The 14,389-nt window shown below is 44.6% G+C and overlaps 2 protein-coding genes across 3 annotated transcripts; one reads left to right on the top strand and one right to left on the bottom strand.

Moving 5' to 3' along the window:
• Positions 1-687: 687 nt before the first annotated feature.
• Positions 688-12,129, top strand: copa (COPI coat complex subunit alpha). 2 transcript variants are annotated; one of them, XM_030773230.1, is made up of 30 exons: positions 688-898; positions 1,480-1,593; positions 1,694-1,767; positions 1,955-2,035; positions 2,163-2,239; positions 2,410-2,519; positions 4,584-4,693; positions 4,807-4,906; positions 5,289-5,507; positions 5,852-6,002; positions 6,130-6,196; positions 6,286-6,361; positions 6,589-6,671; positions 6,928-7,182; position 7,216; positions 7,341-7,479; positions 7,775-7,937; positions 8,087-8,233; positions 8,426-8,615; positions 8,714-8,809; positions 8,983-9,071; positions 9,223-9,346; positions 9,465-9,554; positions 9,655-9,761; positions 9,931-10,077; positions 10,191-10,514; positions 10,752-10,862; positions 10,956-11,117; positions 11,224-11,418; positions 11,681-12,129. In XM_030773230.1, exons 1-30 carry the CDS (start codon positions 859-861, stop codon positions 11,738-11,740), a joined length of 3,702 nt encoding a protein of 1,233 aa, XP_030629090.1. In that variant the 5' UTR covers positions 688-858; the 3' UTR covers positions 11,741-12,129. The 2 variants fall into 2 exon arrangements, with proteins under 2 accessions (XP_030629090.1, XP_030629089.1); XM_030773229.1 differs by lacking the exon at position 7,216 and having other exon boundaries at positions 6,928-7,153.
• Positions 12,130-12,921: 792 nt separating this feature from the next.
• Positions 12,922-14,389, bottom strand: apoda.1 (apolipoprotein Da, duplicate 1). Its single transcript, XM_030775759.1, has 4 exons — positions 14,270-14,389; positions 13,675-13,796; positions 13,424-13,509; positions 12,922-13,157 (listed from the first exon to the last, which is right to left on the bottom strand). The coding sequence occupies exons 1-4, from the start codon at positions 14,387-14,389 to the stop codon at positions 12,922-12,924; spliced, it is 564 nt and encodes a 187-aa protein (XP_030631619.1).

A 14,389-nucleotide genomic window follows, 5' to 3' on the forward strand; every position in this document is an offset into this window, starting at 1 on the left:
CATATGGTTCTTTTTCCTGTTCTTCCTTTTTTTTTCTTTTTTTTTGAGTGATGTAATGTTTCAATGTAACTGTTTTTTTTCCCCAAAGCAAACCAAGTATGCAAAAAGTGAAAAAGAAAAAAAATTCATGTGTTTTGTGGGTGGCCGTTTAACACTGCCTCACATACTAGCTTTACAATGAAAATCCAGCTTTTCAGTCACTCTCTGGTAGTAGTCAGATTTGTTGTCCACAGACATTCAATTATTTGTATAAAATTACATTTTAATTTTTGATATGTGGTTGTCCCGTCGTGCAACTCTCATGCCACAACAAGGAACAATTAAATATCTGCTCTTTTTAGTCTGCTGCGTTCAAAACCCCCTAGTAAAACTATTATACTGTTTGAATATACTTCAGAGCGTTCACGCGGTTGCATTAGACTAGCCAAAGCAAATCATTCGAGCCTTCTGTTATGATTTGATGACAGTCCAATTTATTTAGAGTGCCATCAGTACAATATTAAAATAACTGTTTAGTGGCCTCACTAACAAGTGTGGTCCTCCACACAAATTCGTTATTTGTCATCGCTAGCCAACCCCGCGCAGTTTCGCGAGACTAAGGTACGACGTTGGACTACACGTAGAATATGAAACGTTGGCATTTGAATCTGCAAACTTTATTGTTTCAGAACAGGAAAAGGCTGGACAGGATTCGGTAGACGTGTCAGCTAAGGAAGTGGAGGGGTTGCAGCCTTCCGACACGTAAAATTTACTCTGTCCACGAAATCATTTGAGGGGTGTCGTACAGGAAAAATAAGAAGCATAATTTAGTTTTATTGTTTAGACTCCATTGGAGTTTGATTTTTTTCTTCAGTAACGATGCTGACTAAATTTGAGACGAAGTCGGCCCGTGTTAAAGGTAAGTCCGCTAGCTCTTGCTAGCTGCTGGTTAGCAATTTAGCACACGTAACCTAGTTGAGATGATGAGTTTTTATCAATATTCATGTCTGTCTTGAAAAACTAAGGGATAATTTTTTTTTTTTTTTTTCTGGCAGTTATGCTTGGGTATGACATCAGCTCTTTTTGTCAGTTGCTAACGTCAGTATTGCTAGACTGAGCCGAACGCCTGGAGCGTTTTACTGAAGCAATCATTACCAATCTGTATAATCAAGTTTAGTTTCCCATGAATATCTATAGAACTTCCTTTGATCATTTTCTTTACCTCGAAAGCTTGATCCTTTGTCCGTGTTTCGTGTTGATTTGATTTATATGGTAGAATTATACTGGCCAAAAAGTGAAGGGCTATGAGGAAATGATAATTCGGTCGTTACTGATGTTTTGCAGAGAATTTGTTGCATTCTTTTCTTACGCCCCATCTGTCTATACCCTTTTATGTGTAGGGGAATAAACAGATGTTATATTAGATAGTAACTGGTTTGGCCCCAGCCGGTGCATTTTGGTTTGTTGTTGAGCTAAAGCTAAACATGTCTTTGTTTTCAGGGCTGAGTTTCCATCCGAAGCGGCCCTGGATTCTGGCAAGTCTGCATAACGGAGTTATCCAGCTGTGGGACTACCGCATGTGCACCTTGATAGACAAATTTGATGAGCACGATGGTATGCTGAATACATCAGGCAAAGTATTTTTTTTTTTCTGAGAGAAAATTTTATTTCTCTGTAATTATATTTTATCATTCTGTGTGTGTGTTCTGTACAGGCCCAGTCAGAGGAATTGACTTTCATAAACAGCAACCTCTATTTGTATCTGGTGGAGATGACTACAAAATCAAGGTGAGATGTAAATACAAACGTATTTACTATTGTATTCGTAAATTTTCAATGACCCGATTCAACATGAGAGATCTAAGAACTGTAGACTTGTGCTTTGAGGAAAAGGCTTGTGCATCTATGAACAGATGTTGATTGGTGAACCCATCTTGTGCATGCTCTGTACCAACGTTATAATGTGCACTACCAGGTGTGGAACTACAAGCTACGCCGATGTCTCTTCACTCTGCTTGGACACCTGGACTACATCCGCACCACCTTTTTCCATCATGTGAGTTTTCTACATTAATACTGTTTACTTGTAGTGAATCACCCCTCCTTCATTCTGCTATGTTGTATGGTATGTAAAGTGATACAAGAAGGGTAAATCTCATTCTTCCACCCCTCTCTATCCTCAGGAGTACCCCTGGATACTGAGTGCTTCAGATGACCAGACCATCCGCATCTGGAACTGGCAGTCCAGGACTTGTGTCTGGTAAGTGAGAGAGCATACGCACATGACTTTGACTATGCATCCTATGTGGTATTTTTATACAATTTTGGAATTGACTCCCACTCAGAATTGGATTGCTGAAGGAGAAGCTTTGTCTTTCTCTCTCTCTCTCTCTCTCTCTCTCTCTCTCTCTCTCTCTCTGTCTTCTGTAGTGTGCTGACGGGACACAACCACTATGTGATGTGTGCTCAGTTCCACCCCTCCGAGGACCTGGTGGTTTCGGCCAGTCTGGATCAGACAGTGCGCGTGTGGGATATCTCCGGTGAGGATGTGTGGGAAAGGAGATGGAAAAGGGGAAGATCCTGGGGTGGTGGGGAGGGAGGGAGGCAGAGAGAGGGAGCAGCTGCAGCAGCAGAATTTCTGTTCAGCTGCTCTCTTTCCAGTGTGTATAAACTAGAACTCTGTGGGCTGGCAGCAAAAATAACTCTCACGGTCACTCTAAAGTGAAGGCAGAAACCTGTAAATCAGGACACTCTTATGTGGTTAGTCATGGTTCTGCCGTATGCACTCAGTATAAAGGCAGAAGTGATCTTAAACTCAGCTTACTGTTGGGCAAGAGTGAAATCCCGTGCCGGTGCCTCTGCCTTACCAGTTTACGCATTAGTCTTTATTAACGGTATGTGATACAAAGAGAAGACTCTGCGAAAGTAATGGGAAGTGGAATAAAGCAGAGACGTAGGCTCTTTTACAGGACGGTGAGAAGGAATAGAAGTTAGAAATGAGTGACTGTGAGGAGTGTTTTTGCTTCTGCATGAACTTGTTAGTCGTGATGTCTTTTGCTTGATTTCCACATTTAACATGTTGTTTGTGTGCTATACTCTGCTTTGTTTAAAAAAAACAAAACAAAAAAAAGTCCCACTCACACGTGCGTTTTGTACGGATTTTACACTAATTGTAGTCTGCTAACGCACTCACCAACTGCCCTCTCTGCTTGCGTAGCCTCCATTAAACGGGATTGTTTGCATAGTGGATTTCAGACATCTTTCATCTTTGTACTTGTGCTCACATACTTAAAAGCACTTGGAGAGCAAGATGCAAGAATGTTAAGTTACAAAATTACTACATTTGTCATATTTCTGTGCCTGTTGGAATGTCAGGTCACTCTTAGCTTGATCAACTCTTCTTCCTTCATGGAGTTTGAAACCAGTTCTAACCACTATCTTCCTAAAATGTCAGTATCCACTGACACTTGCTTTAAGCTTAATAGAAGCATGTTCATGTCATGTCATACTTACAAATCCATTAGATTTCAGTGTCATGTTTCTGACATGGTAATTCATGTCATGGTAATTCATAATATGCACTCAAGAATAATCTTGTAACTCATACACATACCTAAGGCAGCTCTGCTATTGCATTCAGTGTTCAGTTATGACTTAATTTCCAATAACTGACGTATTACTACATTTTTAATGTACAGCCCTAACTACTCGTTGGCATGTCTACCTCTCTCGAGCATCCATTTCACATAAACAAACATTCTGACAGCATGACCCAGGGTACATGTAACCTGACCTTTTTGGGGGTGATCTGTTTATGCTGTCTAATTTAAGCATGACTTAGCATAAATACTGCACGCTCTCTCTCTCTCTCTCTCTCTCTCTCTCTCTCTCTCTCTCTCCCTCGACAACCAGCGTCCCACCAGAGCACATTATCACACCCTCCATCCCCATGAGTCCCTCAGTCAAATCCATCCCCCTTTCACTTCATCCCATTCCTACGCTCCTACGGAAACATCCACACCCGCAGATCGGTTCCCGGTTTTGCTCACTGCACTCTTTGCAGCACCTCTGTTGGACTGGCAGTTCACCCAGCAGCGTTTTACAGCGTGTTGAGAACACAGACACAATCAATGCTCTCCTTTTATCGTTGTGTGGTCTGGCCTGAGTCCAGTGGATTACCCTCCTGTTTTTTTGTTTTTGTTTTGTTTTTTTTTCTTTTGCTGTCTCTTATGCTTACCCGATCAGTGGTGTTTTTAAAAACCCCTTTGCCTTTGTGATCTTTTTAACCCAATCGTACCACTGGTGCCGGTGATTCCTCGACTCAGGCTTAGATCTAAAGGAGGTCATATTGTGCCCGTGTTTCCTCATCACCTGTGTGTGTGTGTATACCAGCCCAACAAACGTGTCCGCGCGTGTGCTTTTGAGTTTGTATTTGCGTTCTGTGCAGCCTTCACTCACAGTATCATGTGATATTTTTTTATTTTTTTGTAACCGTTATGATGTTTCCCCCCCTTCTCTCCCTCCCCGTCCTCTTTATGTGGATCTTCCTGTGTAACTTGTATACGGGTTCCCTGTGTGCGTCGGATTGTGAATATTGATTCCAGGTCTGAGGAAGAAAAACCTCTCCCCCGGCGCTGTGGAAACAGAGGTCCGTGGGATTTCAGGAGTGGACCTGTTCGGTGCCTCGGATGCTGTGGTCAAACATGTTTTGGAGGTAAAGGGGTGTAACTGAAGTCAGTAGGTGAATGATTGGGAGAAACCGTTATTTTAATAAACGCGGTTGATGTGTCTGAGCGAAGAATGCTGAGCTCTCCTCTCCGACGTCAGGGTCACGATCGGGGCGTCAACTGGGCAGCCTTCCATCCCAGCATGCCACTCATTGTCTCTGGGGCTGATGATCGACAGGTCAAGATCTGGAGAATGAATGGTGAGTTGAACATGTTGCGTCTGACTGACCTGAGTATGTAGCTTCAGATGTATGCAAGTATGTGTTTGGCCTTGATAATGTGTAGTACTGTAACTGTATATAACTCGTGTGTCTGAGTAATCATTCTCAATAATTTATCTTCAGAGGATGAATTGTATGCTCACCTAGCTGAGTGCTGAATGAAACACACGCTTGATTGGCAACCGATTGCCACCTTTGTATCTCTGCTTCTTTGCTAATTTGATTTTAATTTAACCCTTCTATCACTTTCCCTCTCTCTCTCTCTCTCTCTCACTTTCCCTCTCTCTCTCTCTCTCTCTCTCTCTCTCTCTCTCTCTCTCTCTCTCTCTCTCTCTCTCTGTCTCTCTCTTTCTGTGAACAGAGTCGAAGGCCTGGGAGCTGGACACCTGTAGAGGACACTACAATAACGTTTCCTGCGCAGTGTTCCACCCCAGACAGGAGCTCATCCTGTCCAACTCTGAGGACAAGAGCATTCGTGTGTGGGACATGTCCAAGAGGACGGGAGTGCAGACCTTCCGCAGAGACCACGACCGTTTCTGGGTGCTGGGAGCCCACCCCAACCTCAACCTGTTCGCCGCAGGTGGGTCCGCTCATTCCCCCATATATCTGCTTTAACTCTTTAAGCTGTCTGAAGCATTCACGACTGCCCCCTATCCCATCCCCACAACTTTGCATGTCACAAAAAGAAAGTGTTTCTGCTGAAAAAATGCAAAAGCTTAATAGTGTATGAAAGTGGACAGCTGAGTGCCACCTGTACTTATCCATCAGTAATGATTTGTATTGAAAAATGATAACCTTCAACCTTAGCTGTATGGAAATATAATCATGCACAGATGGAGATGTCCCACTGACTGTATTTATGTTTGTGTGTGTGTGTGTGTGTGTGTGTGTGTGTGTGTGCGTGTGCGTGTGTGTGTGTTCCAGGCCATGACAGCGGGATGCTGGTGTTTAAGCTGGAGAGAGAGCGGCCTGCCTACGCCGTGTATGGTAACATGCTTTACTATGTGAAGGACCGCTTCCTGCGCCAGCTGGACTTTAACAGCAGCAAGGACACGGCAGTCATGCAGCTCCGCAGGTGTGTGGTCTCTCCCTAACCCTCCTGTTTAAACTGGAGTTTGTTTTAAAAATAGATCTCTGGTTCTTTATGGCCTCAGCATTTCTTTATTAGACATGTTAATTTATCTTCTTTTTTTTTTCTCCAGTGGATCAAAATTTCCGGTGTTCAGCATGTCGTACAACCCTGCTGAGAACGCTGTTCTGCTGTGTACTGTAAGTACTGCACATTCACACACACTTCAGAAAATAACACTGTCAGACATGCGGATGGCCTTAATCTCTCTGTGTTTATTGTCCCGCAGAGAGCAACTAACCTGGAGAACAGCACATACGACCTGTACTCCATCCCCCGGGAGAGTGACTCTCAGAACCCCGATGGTAAACTTGACTACTTTTTAATCTTCAGAAAACCTCGTGTGTTTAGTCTTTGTGGGTTTCCTTCGTCAGCTGTGTTTGTTTGTTTGCTTGTTTGTTTGTTTGTGTTTTTGATGCTGATTCTGTATGTGAGTGGTCTGATTGGAGAGGGTTAATTGGCACAAACCTGCTGAGATTGCTGTTGTTTTTGCTGTTCTCATGGCTGTCTGACTTTCCCCTTCCCTCCACAGCCCCTGAGGGCAAGCGTTCCTCTGGTCTGACGGCTGTCTGGGTGGCCAGGAACAGGTTTGCTGTTCTGGACCGTATGCACTCGGTAAGGACCCATTCCTAATGCTATTTGGAGATAAGACACAAACACTGTGTTTTAGATACTATACTGCTGAATGTTGTTCTGTTGAATTTAGGGCCATGATAGAGTGATTCTGTCTGTATTTCACAGAACATCATACCATTGAGAAATTTTGTAAATATATGCATTATAAATATCTGCAAAAATACAAATTTACAGAACAGAATGTCATGGATATAACGTGATGATGATGATGATGTCACTGATCTTTGTCCCTCAGCTTCTGATAAAGAACCTGAAGAATGAGATTGTGAAGAAGGTGCAGGTGCCCAGCTGTGAGGAGATCTTCTACGCTGGGACAGGCTCTCTGCTGCTGCGCGACGCCGACGGCGTCACTCTGTTTGACGTGCAGCAGAAGCGTTCCCTGGCCACGGTCAAAATCGCCAAGGTCAAATACGTGGTGTGGAGCGCGGACACCAGTCACGTGGCGCTGCTGGCCAAGCACGGTAAACCAGCTTTACCCATCAAACTTAGAGTATTTACATCTGATTAATTAACACGCAGACAGGGTCTGGGCTGCTGCCTGTTGACATGTAAGATGGTTTGAGTTGTGTTGCTTGTTCTCTGCTTTGACATTTTCTGTCCAGTGGAGATGGTAAATCTGATATTTTTTTTTTTTGTTTTGTTTTGTAGCCATCATGATCTGCAACAGGAAGTTGGAGAGTCTGTGTAACATCCATGAGAATATCCGTGTGAAGAGCGGTGCTTGGGACGAAAGTGGAGTGTTCATTTACACCACCTCTAACCACATCAAATACGCCCTCACATCCGGGTACTGTACCTCAGAGTCACCTCTAATACAGCTATCTTTAATCTGTCATCACAGGACAGTATCCCCAATATGTCCATATAACCTACACTAGTCTCCAGTCACTGCTCTCACTAACATGCAGCACATCTATCAGTGAACATGTCCTACAGCTACAGTCTCCCTAACGTCTCTCACTGTCTGTCATTACATTATCTTTATTAATGTTCTCAGTTTCCACACTCATCTCAGGAACACAGCCAGTTAACCATAAAATGGCTTTTCCTAATGTTCTCTTTTCTGTGTCTCTGCCCTGCAGTGACCACGGAATAATCCGCACGCTGGACCTGCCCATCTACGTGACCCGCGTGAGGGGTAACAGCGTCTACTGTCTGGATCGGGAATGCAGACCACGTGTGCTTAACATTGACCCCACGGAATACCGCTTCAAACTGGCGCTGGTCAACCGCAAATATGAGGAGGTCTGTATCGGTTTCAGGCTGTCTGTTTTTGTCTGTGTTTAGCCCTCAGAAAACGGATCCTCTGTATGCTTTTGAACTCAGTGAGAAGGATGAAGCTCATTCCTGTCTAGCTTATCTTGAGGCCTCGACTCTCTCCACGGCTCCCTTAGGTGCTGCATATGGTGCGTAATGCCAAGTTGGTGGGGCAGTCTATCATTGCCTACCTGCAGAAGAAGGGTTACCCAGAGGTGGCACTGCACTTCGTTAAGGATGAGAAGACTCGCTTCAGCCTGGCACTGGAGTGTGGAAACATTGAGGTAAAACAACTGTGCTCGTGTTATATCTCAGGCGTTAGCAGAAGGTGGAGATGTAGGATATTTTTCACCATCATGTTTATAGAATTTAGATTTTTAAAAAAATCTTGAGAAGCGGTCTCTTGAAGCTTCTAAGATCCTTTTTAGACTTCTAAGATGAGTCTGTGATGGGTAATGTCTTCTCCCCGTCTGCAGGTGGCGCTAGAGGCTGCTAAGGCCCTGGATGAGCGAAGTTGCTGGGAGAGACTGGGAGAAGCAGCACTGTTGCAGGGCCATCATCAGGTGGTGGAGATGTGTTACCAGAGAACCAAGAACTTTGACAAGCTCACCTTCCTCTACCTCATCACAGGGAACCTGGCCAAGCTACGCAAGATGATGAAGATAGGTGAGGGACAGAGACGCAGTTTCTTCAGGGAAAAATAACGGTGTACGGTTTTGGAAAGACCATCGCTGTATGTGACACACTCCTTGTTTGTCTTGTAGCTGAAATCAGGAAGGACATGAGCGGACACTACCAGGGTGCCCTGTACCTGGGAGATGTGGCAGAGCGAGTTCGCATTCTGAAGAACTGTGGACAGAGTGAGTAATCTTTACTGCAGTCACACCGAGCCCTAGACACACAGCCAACGGCAGCGCCAGGCATTAGCGATGGGGCTTTAGTTGGCTCTGTGTTATCAGAATACAGCAAACACGCAGCTCTCTATAACTGTGAGTGTGTGTGTATGTGTGTGTGTGTGTGTGTGTGTGTTTAGAGTCTTTGGCCTATTTGACTGCCGCCACCCATGGGATGGACGAGGAGGCCGAGGCCCTGAAGGAGACCTTTGACCCTGAGAAAGAGATGGTAAGATCAGGACTAATGACTCATCACTGGATGTGACAAACAGACTCTCAGTAAATATCCCCTTAGGTGCAGTTACACTCACACACACATGCACACACACACACACACACACACACACAAAGTTTTTAAGTGATAATCCTCTTTCTTTCAGGTTCCAGAGGTTGATCCAAATGCTCAGCTGCTTCAGCCTCCACCTCCCATCAACCCTCTGGACACTAACTGGCCTCTGCTCACCGTGTCCAAGGGCTTCTTTGAGGGAGCCATTGCAGCCAAGGGTGAGCGGCTCAATCTAATGTCTCGGTAATCTGTCGATGATTCAGTCCTCTGTGTGTGTTTGTGTGTGCGCTCGCATTTTGAACTGAAAACGCTGCTCTGGTGTGTGTGTGTGTTTAGGGAAGGCTGGTCAGATGGCTGCAGAGTTGGACATGGATGCTCCAGGAGGAGAAGGCTGGGGAGAGGATGCAGAGCTTCGATTGGACGATGGTAAGTCTCTCTCTGTCTCTCTCTCTCTGTCTCTCTGTCTGACACACTCTTTATTTTAATCCCTCTCTCTTCTCTCTCTAATCTGTTTGTCTCTGCTCAGATGGGTTCATGGATGCACAGGAGGGATTAGGTGATGAGGGAGGTATAGTGAAAGAAGAAGGAGGAGGCTGGGAGGTGGAGGAGGATCTTGACCTGCCTCCTGAGCTGGTGAGGATTCTCCTATTTTATGGCTGCGCTGTTTGAACTCAGCATAACCTGCTTTGGACAAATTACATTCTTCAGCGATGACACAATTTTATAATCATTGAGTAATGGATCGGTTATAATTTGATCTGAAGATCACGTAAGTGATTTTAACACTCTCTTTGACCAATAGGACGTGCCAGCCGGTGCAGGGGGAGGAGCTGAAGATGGCTTCTTTGTGCCGCCCACAAAGGGCATGAGCCCCACCCAGATGTGGTGCAACAACTCCCAGCTGGCTGTGGACCATATCCTGGCTGGCTCCTTCGAGACCGCCATGAGGGTGAATATTTCATTATTTACTGTCTCCTGATCCCGTGAAACATTCGCTAGCGCAGAATAATGCATTGTATTGATATTACTCATGGAGCTCTCCTCTCTCCTTTCACTCCTCAGTTGCTGCATGACCAGGTGGGAGTGGTCCAGTTCGGGCCGTACAAGTCGCTGTTCATGCAGACGCTGTCCCGCGGCCGCACGTGCTACCTCGGGCTGCCGTCTTTGCCGTGCCTGCGCGGTTACCCCCAGCGGAACTGGAAAGACTGCGGGGCTAAAGGTGGGCTTCCCGCCGTGGGGCTTCGCCTCGCCGACCTCATCTCCCGCCTGCAGCAGTGCTACCAGCTCACCACGGCTGGACGCTTCGAGGAGGCCGTGGAACGCTTCCGCTCCATCCTGCTCTCCGTCCCGTTACTAGTGGTCGACAACAAGCAGGAAATTGCAGAGGTGTGTGTCCATGTGTGCATGGTTGATAAGATAGTGTTTGACCAATTGAGTGTGTCCTGTTTTGAATACGAGAAGTACCATTTGTTACTGCCAGTGTAAAGGAACATGATTTCAGTGTTGTAAAGGGCAGTTTTGAAGAATGAAATTCTGTGTGTGTCTGATATGTACTGTGTGTAGACCACATTTGGAAATAGCGGCAGATGTGAAACTGTAGTGACACTAATATGTCTTTCTCAGGCTCAACAGCTCATCACAATCTGCAGAGAATACATAGTTGGCCTCACCATGGAAACGGAGAGGAAGAAACTGCCCAAAGACACGCTAGAGCAGCAGAAGAGATTGTGTGAGGTACGGTCATAAACATTTTCATTCTGCTGGTGTATGTTTGTGCGGTGTTTGTGTGAACTGTGTTTTCTCACGTCCTCTCCCTGGTTTTCTCAGATGGCGGCGTACTTCACTCACTGTAATCTACAGCCCGTTCACATGGTCCTGGTCCTGAGAACTGCACTTAATCTTTTCTTCAAACTGCGTAACTTCAAAACAGCAGCAGGATTCGCCCGACGCCTGCTCGAACTTGGGCCCAAACCAGAGGTGGCACAGCAGGTGAGTGTGTGTGAGAGAGTGTGTGTGTGTATGTGTGTGTGTGGATTGTAGGATCCTCTTTTGAAAACAAGCGCATCCTAATCTCATTTGTTTTTTACATCTTAAGACACGGAAAATTCTGGCAGCGTGCGAGAAGACCCTGACCGATGCCCACCAACTGAACTACGACCCTCACAATCCCTTTGACCTCTGCGCGGCCTCTTTCGTTCCCCTGTACCGCGGGCGTCCAGTGGAGAAGTGTCCGCTGTCTGGAGCCTGCTACAGCCCCACATACAAAGGCCAGGTGTGCCGAGTCACACAGGTCAGTGCTCAGTGAACGACTACAGCGCAGTCAATCTTTCTTTCTTTGTTTCTTTCTTTCTTTCTCTCTTTCTTTCTCTCTTTCTTTCTTTTCTGCCTCATTCATTTCAAACTGCACCAAACCAAGTTACAATCAGGCTACAGATTTACCAATCTGTATATGGTGACTTCATTTGCGAATCCTTTACTGGTTCAAATGCCATTTTTTGTTGTTGTTGTTGTTGTTGTATACGGTTCTGTTTAAGTTTGCTTTTGTCTCGTAGGTGACTGAGATCGGCAAGGACGTGATTGGACTTCGCGTCAGCCCTCTGCAGTTCCGCTAAAAGAGCTGGAGCACACTTTTGTCCCTGAGTAGAGCCATTCCTGTTCGCTTTCCTAAACATCGTCTTATCACCCAAATTAAAAAAATAAATATACAGTAGGGGTGGGAGATTGAGCACATCAGATTTTCTGTCAGACATGAAGTGTTGTTTTCACGCCAGTGCTCTCTGTGACTGCTCATCACTTTGGTCTTTCTCATCAGGCTGTACCTGAGTATTGTGTGGGGGCTATGTGCTCCTGTAACAGAGGATGGAAGTTCTATGAAGTGCTTCAATTAAATCACTCTTTGCTCTCCTCGTAACTCTATACTCTAAATGCATTATGTAACTTGTTTAAATACAAGCTCTCCTGATCTGTTTAAACTCCTGAAATACTGAAATAAAGCTCGTCTAATAGATATCTACGTGTGGTGATGTGTTTGTTTTTGACCACTCAGAAATTTTGGGATCAAGTCAGTGAGCGAGCTTAAATTTGGCTTGAAAAACCCGAGCATGTTACTGCTGGAATAGGGTGTGATGGTTTCAGAGTAAATCGTCTTGTTAGTTTGGGTAAGAGTTGTAGGAGGCCTACTGGTCACATACATAGTGTTAGCCATGGCACTGATAGTAGGTCTACTGTGTGTGTGTGTGTGTGTGTGTTATGTGATATACCCCAAGGTTGAAAAGTACTATCTGTCAGTCTGGTTAGATCTCTTAAATCTGTCATTGAATGGTTGCCAGGTGACGGAGATCAGCAGGATCGAGTTTTCAAAGATCTATTTTCGAAGTCTGTTTTCATTGGCACCACTAGATGGCGATGTCGGAATAAGTCAAATTAGCGCTGAAGTTAAAATACGTGCTGTGATAAATGGAACTCACATGATGCTCATTAGTGCACTGTATTTTATTTCTGAGCATACGGAAAATCTCATGCTTTCTATTTGGTACATAACAGTTTAATGAGATTTCAGACCTCAGCGTTGTCTTTTCTTTGCATGATGACCCCAGAAAATGTTAGAACGTCAGCCGTATTACATCAAAATAAACATTGCATTCATCCGCCTGATATATTAATACTCTCAGAACTAAGACATGTAAAACAGGAATCAAAGACAATATTAGTCAAACTTAAGGTGAAAGTTCCCTCAATGTTGGGCCATGAGAGCGTTTGATCTCTTGATGACCCTTGCCCTGCTGGCTGTTAATCACAGATCTTTGTCACAGCCCTGTTGCCGGCTCGCGATCATCCGACTAACATCGATATTGTTGTTTGCGAACAGTTCCTTCGCGTGGTTGATTGTGGCAGCGGGCAGGCTTCTGGTTCGGCCGAGGATCCAGGCGAAGTCAACGTGGAACAGCCTCAAGACGTCTGTGCAGGAGTACACCACCGCGGAAGTCTCGTAGTCCGTGGACAGGATCCAGTATGGGGAATAGGGCAGCACTGTAGTATGACACAAAAACAGGGACGCAGGCCGTGAATGTACACTTCATGTTAAGGTTATTCTACTTGTTTTTTAACCGACTTTTTTATGCCAGCACAGAAAAAAAAAGAGTCATCTTGCGTTCTCTAAGGCAGTGCTTACTGCTATGAGGGTTCAGATTATACACAGATACATGACAAAAGTTCTCACTGCAACTCAGTGAAACACCAACCCTGCTCATTATTTCTTGCTATTTAAGAGGCTAATTTGCCTCCATTACACTCACCATAAGAGTAACTGATCCCAAGTTTGGCTGGGTTCTTGAGGTCCTCCACGACAGCTGTCCCTTCGATGGATCTCAGTTCACCTTTTCTACATCAGTGGATGAAAAAGTGGAAAAAATGAAATTGAGGGAAATATTGATTTGAGAGACTGACCCGATTCATCGCAAGCATGTAATGCCACTGGAGGTTTAACATGAAGTGTGACGGTGATCTCTTGGCAGACTGACTTTTATTATCTGCCTTACAGACTCACAGTATCTCTGAGCTCACCACACGGGCGGTCCCATCCATCTTCAGGGTAAAGTTAGTCTCAATGCATCTTCCTTTCTCAAACTGTGCTGGCAGCTTGGCAATCTCAAACCACCGGCCCATAAACTGCAGTCAGACACCAAATTGATGGGAGAGAAGAGTATGAAATGTAATAACCGGCTGGTATGAGTGAAACAGGGTCTACATTACCACGTTAGCACTGCTGAATATGAGTTAAAGTAGAATACCTTTTTTAGACTGAATATATGAGTTAATATAGAATACCTTTTTTAGACTGAATATATGAGTTAATATAGAATACCCTTTTTAGACTGAATAGATGAGTTGATATAGTATACCTCTTTTAGACTGAATATATGAGTTAATATAGAATACCTTTTTTAGACTGAATATATGAGTTGATATGGTATACCTTTTTTAGACTGAATATATGAGTTAATATAGAATACCTTTTTTAGACTGAATATATGAGTTGATATGGTATACCTTTTTTAGACTGAATACCTTTTTTAGACTGAATATATGAGTTAATATAGAATACCTTTTTTAGACTGAATATATGAGTTAATATAGAATACCTTTTTTAGACTGAAGGCGGGTTGAGTGGCTGGCTCAGGGCATGGCCCCCAGTGGGGTACCTGGGCATTAACCAGAGGCAGGACCAGGAGTGGAAAAATTAAAACCAAAGAGGTCTGCAT

Source organism: Chanos chanos, chromosome 5 (genome assembly GCF_902362185.1).
Source record: "Chanos chanos chromosome 5, fChaCha1.1, whole genome shotgun sequence".
NCBI lineage: Eukaryota > Metazoa > Chordata > Actinopteri > Gonorynchiformes > Chanidae > Chanos > Chanos chanos.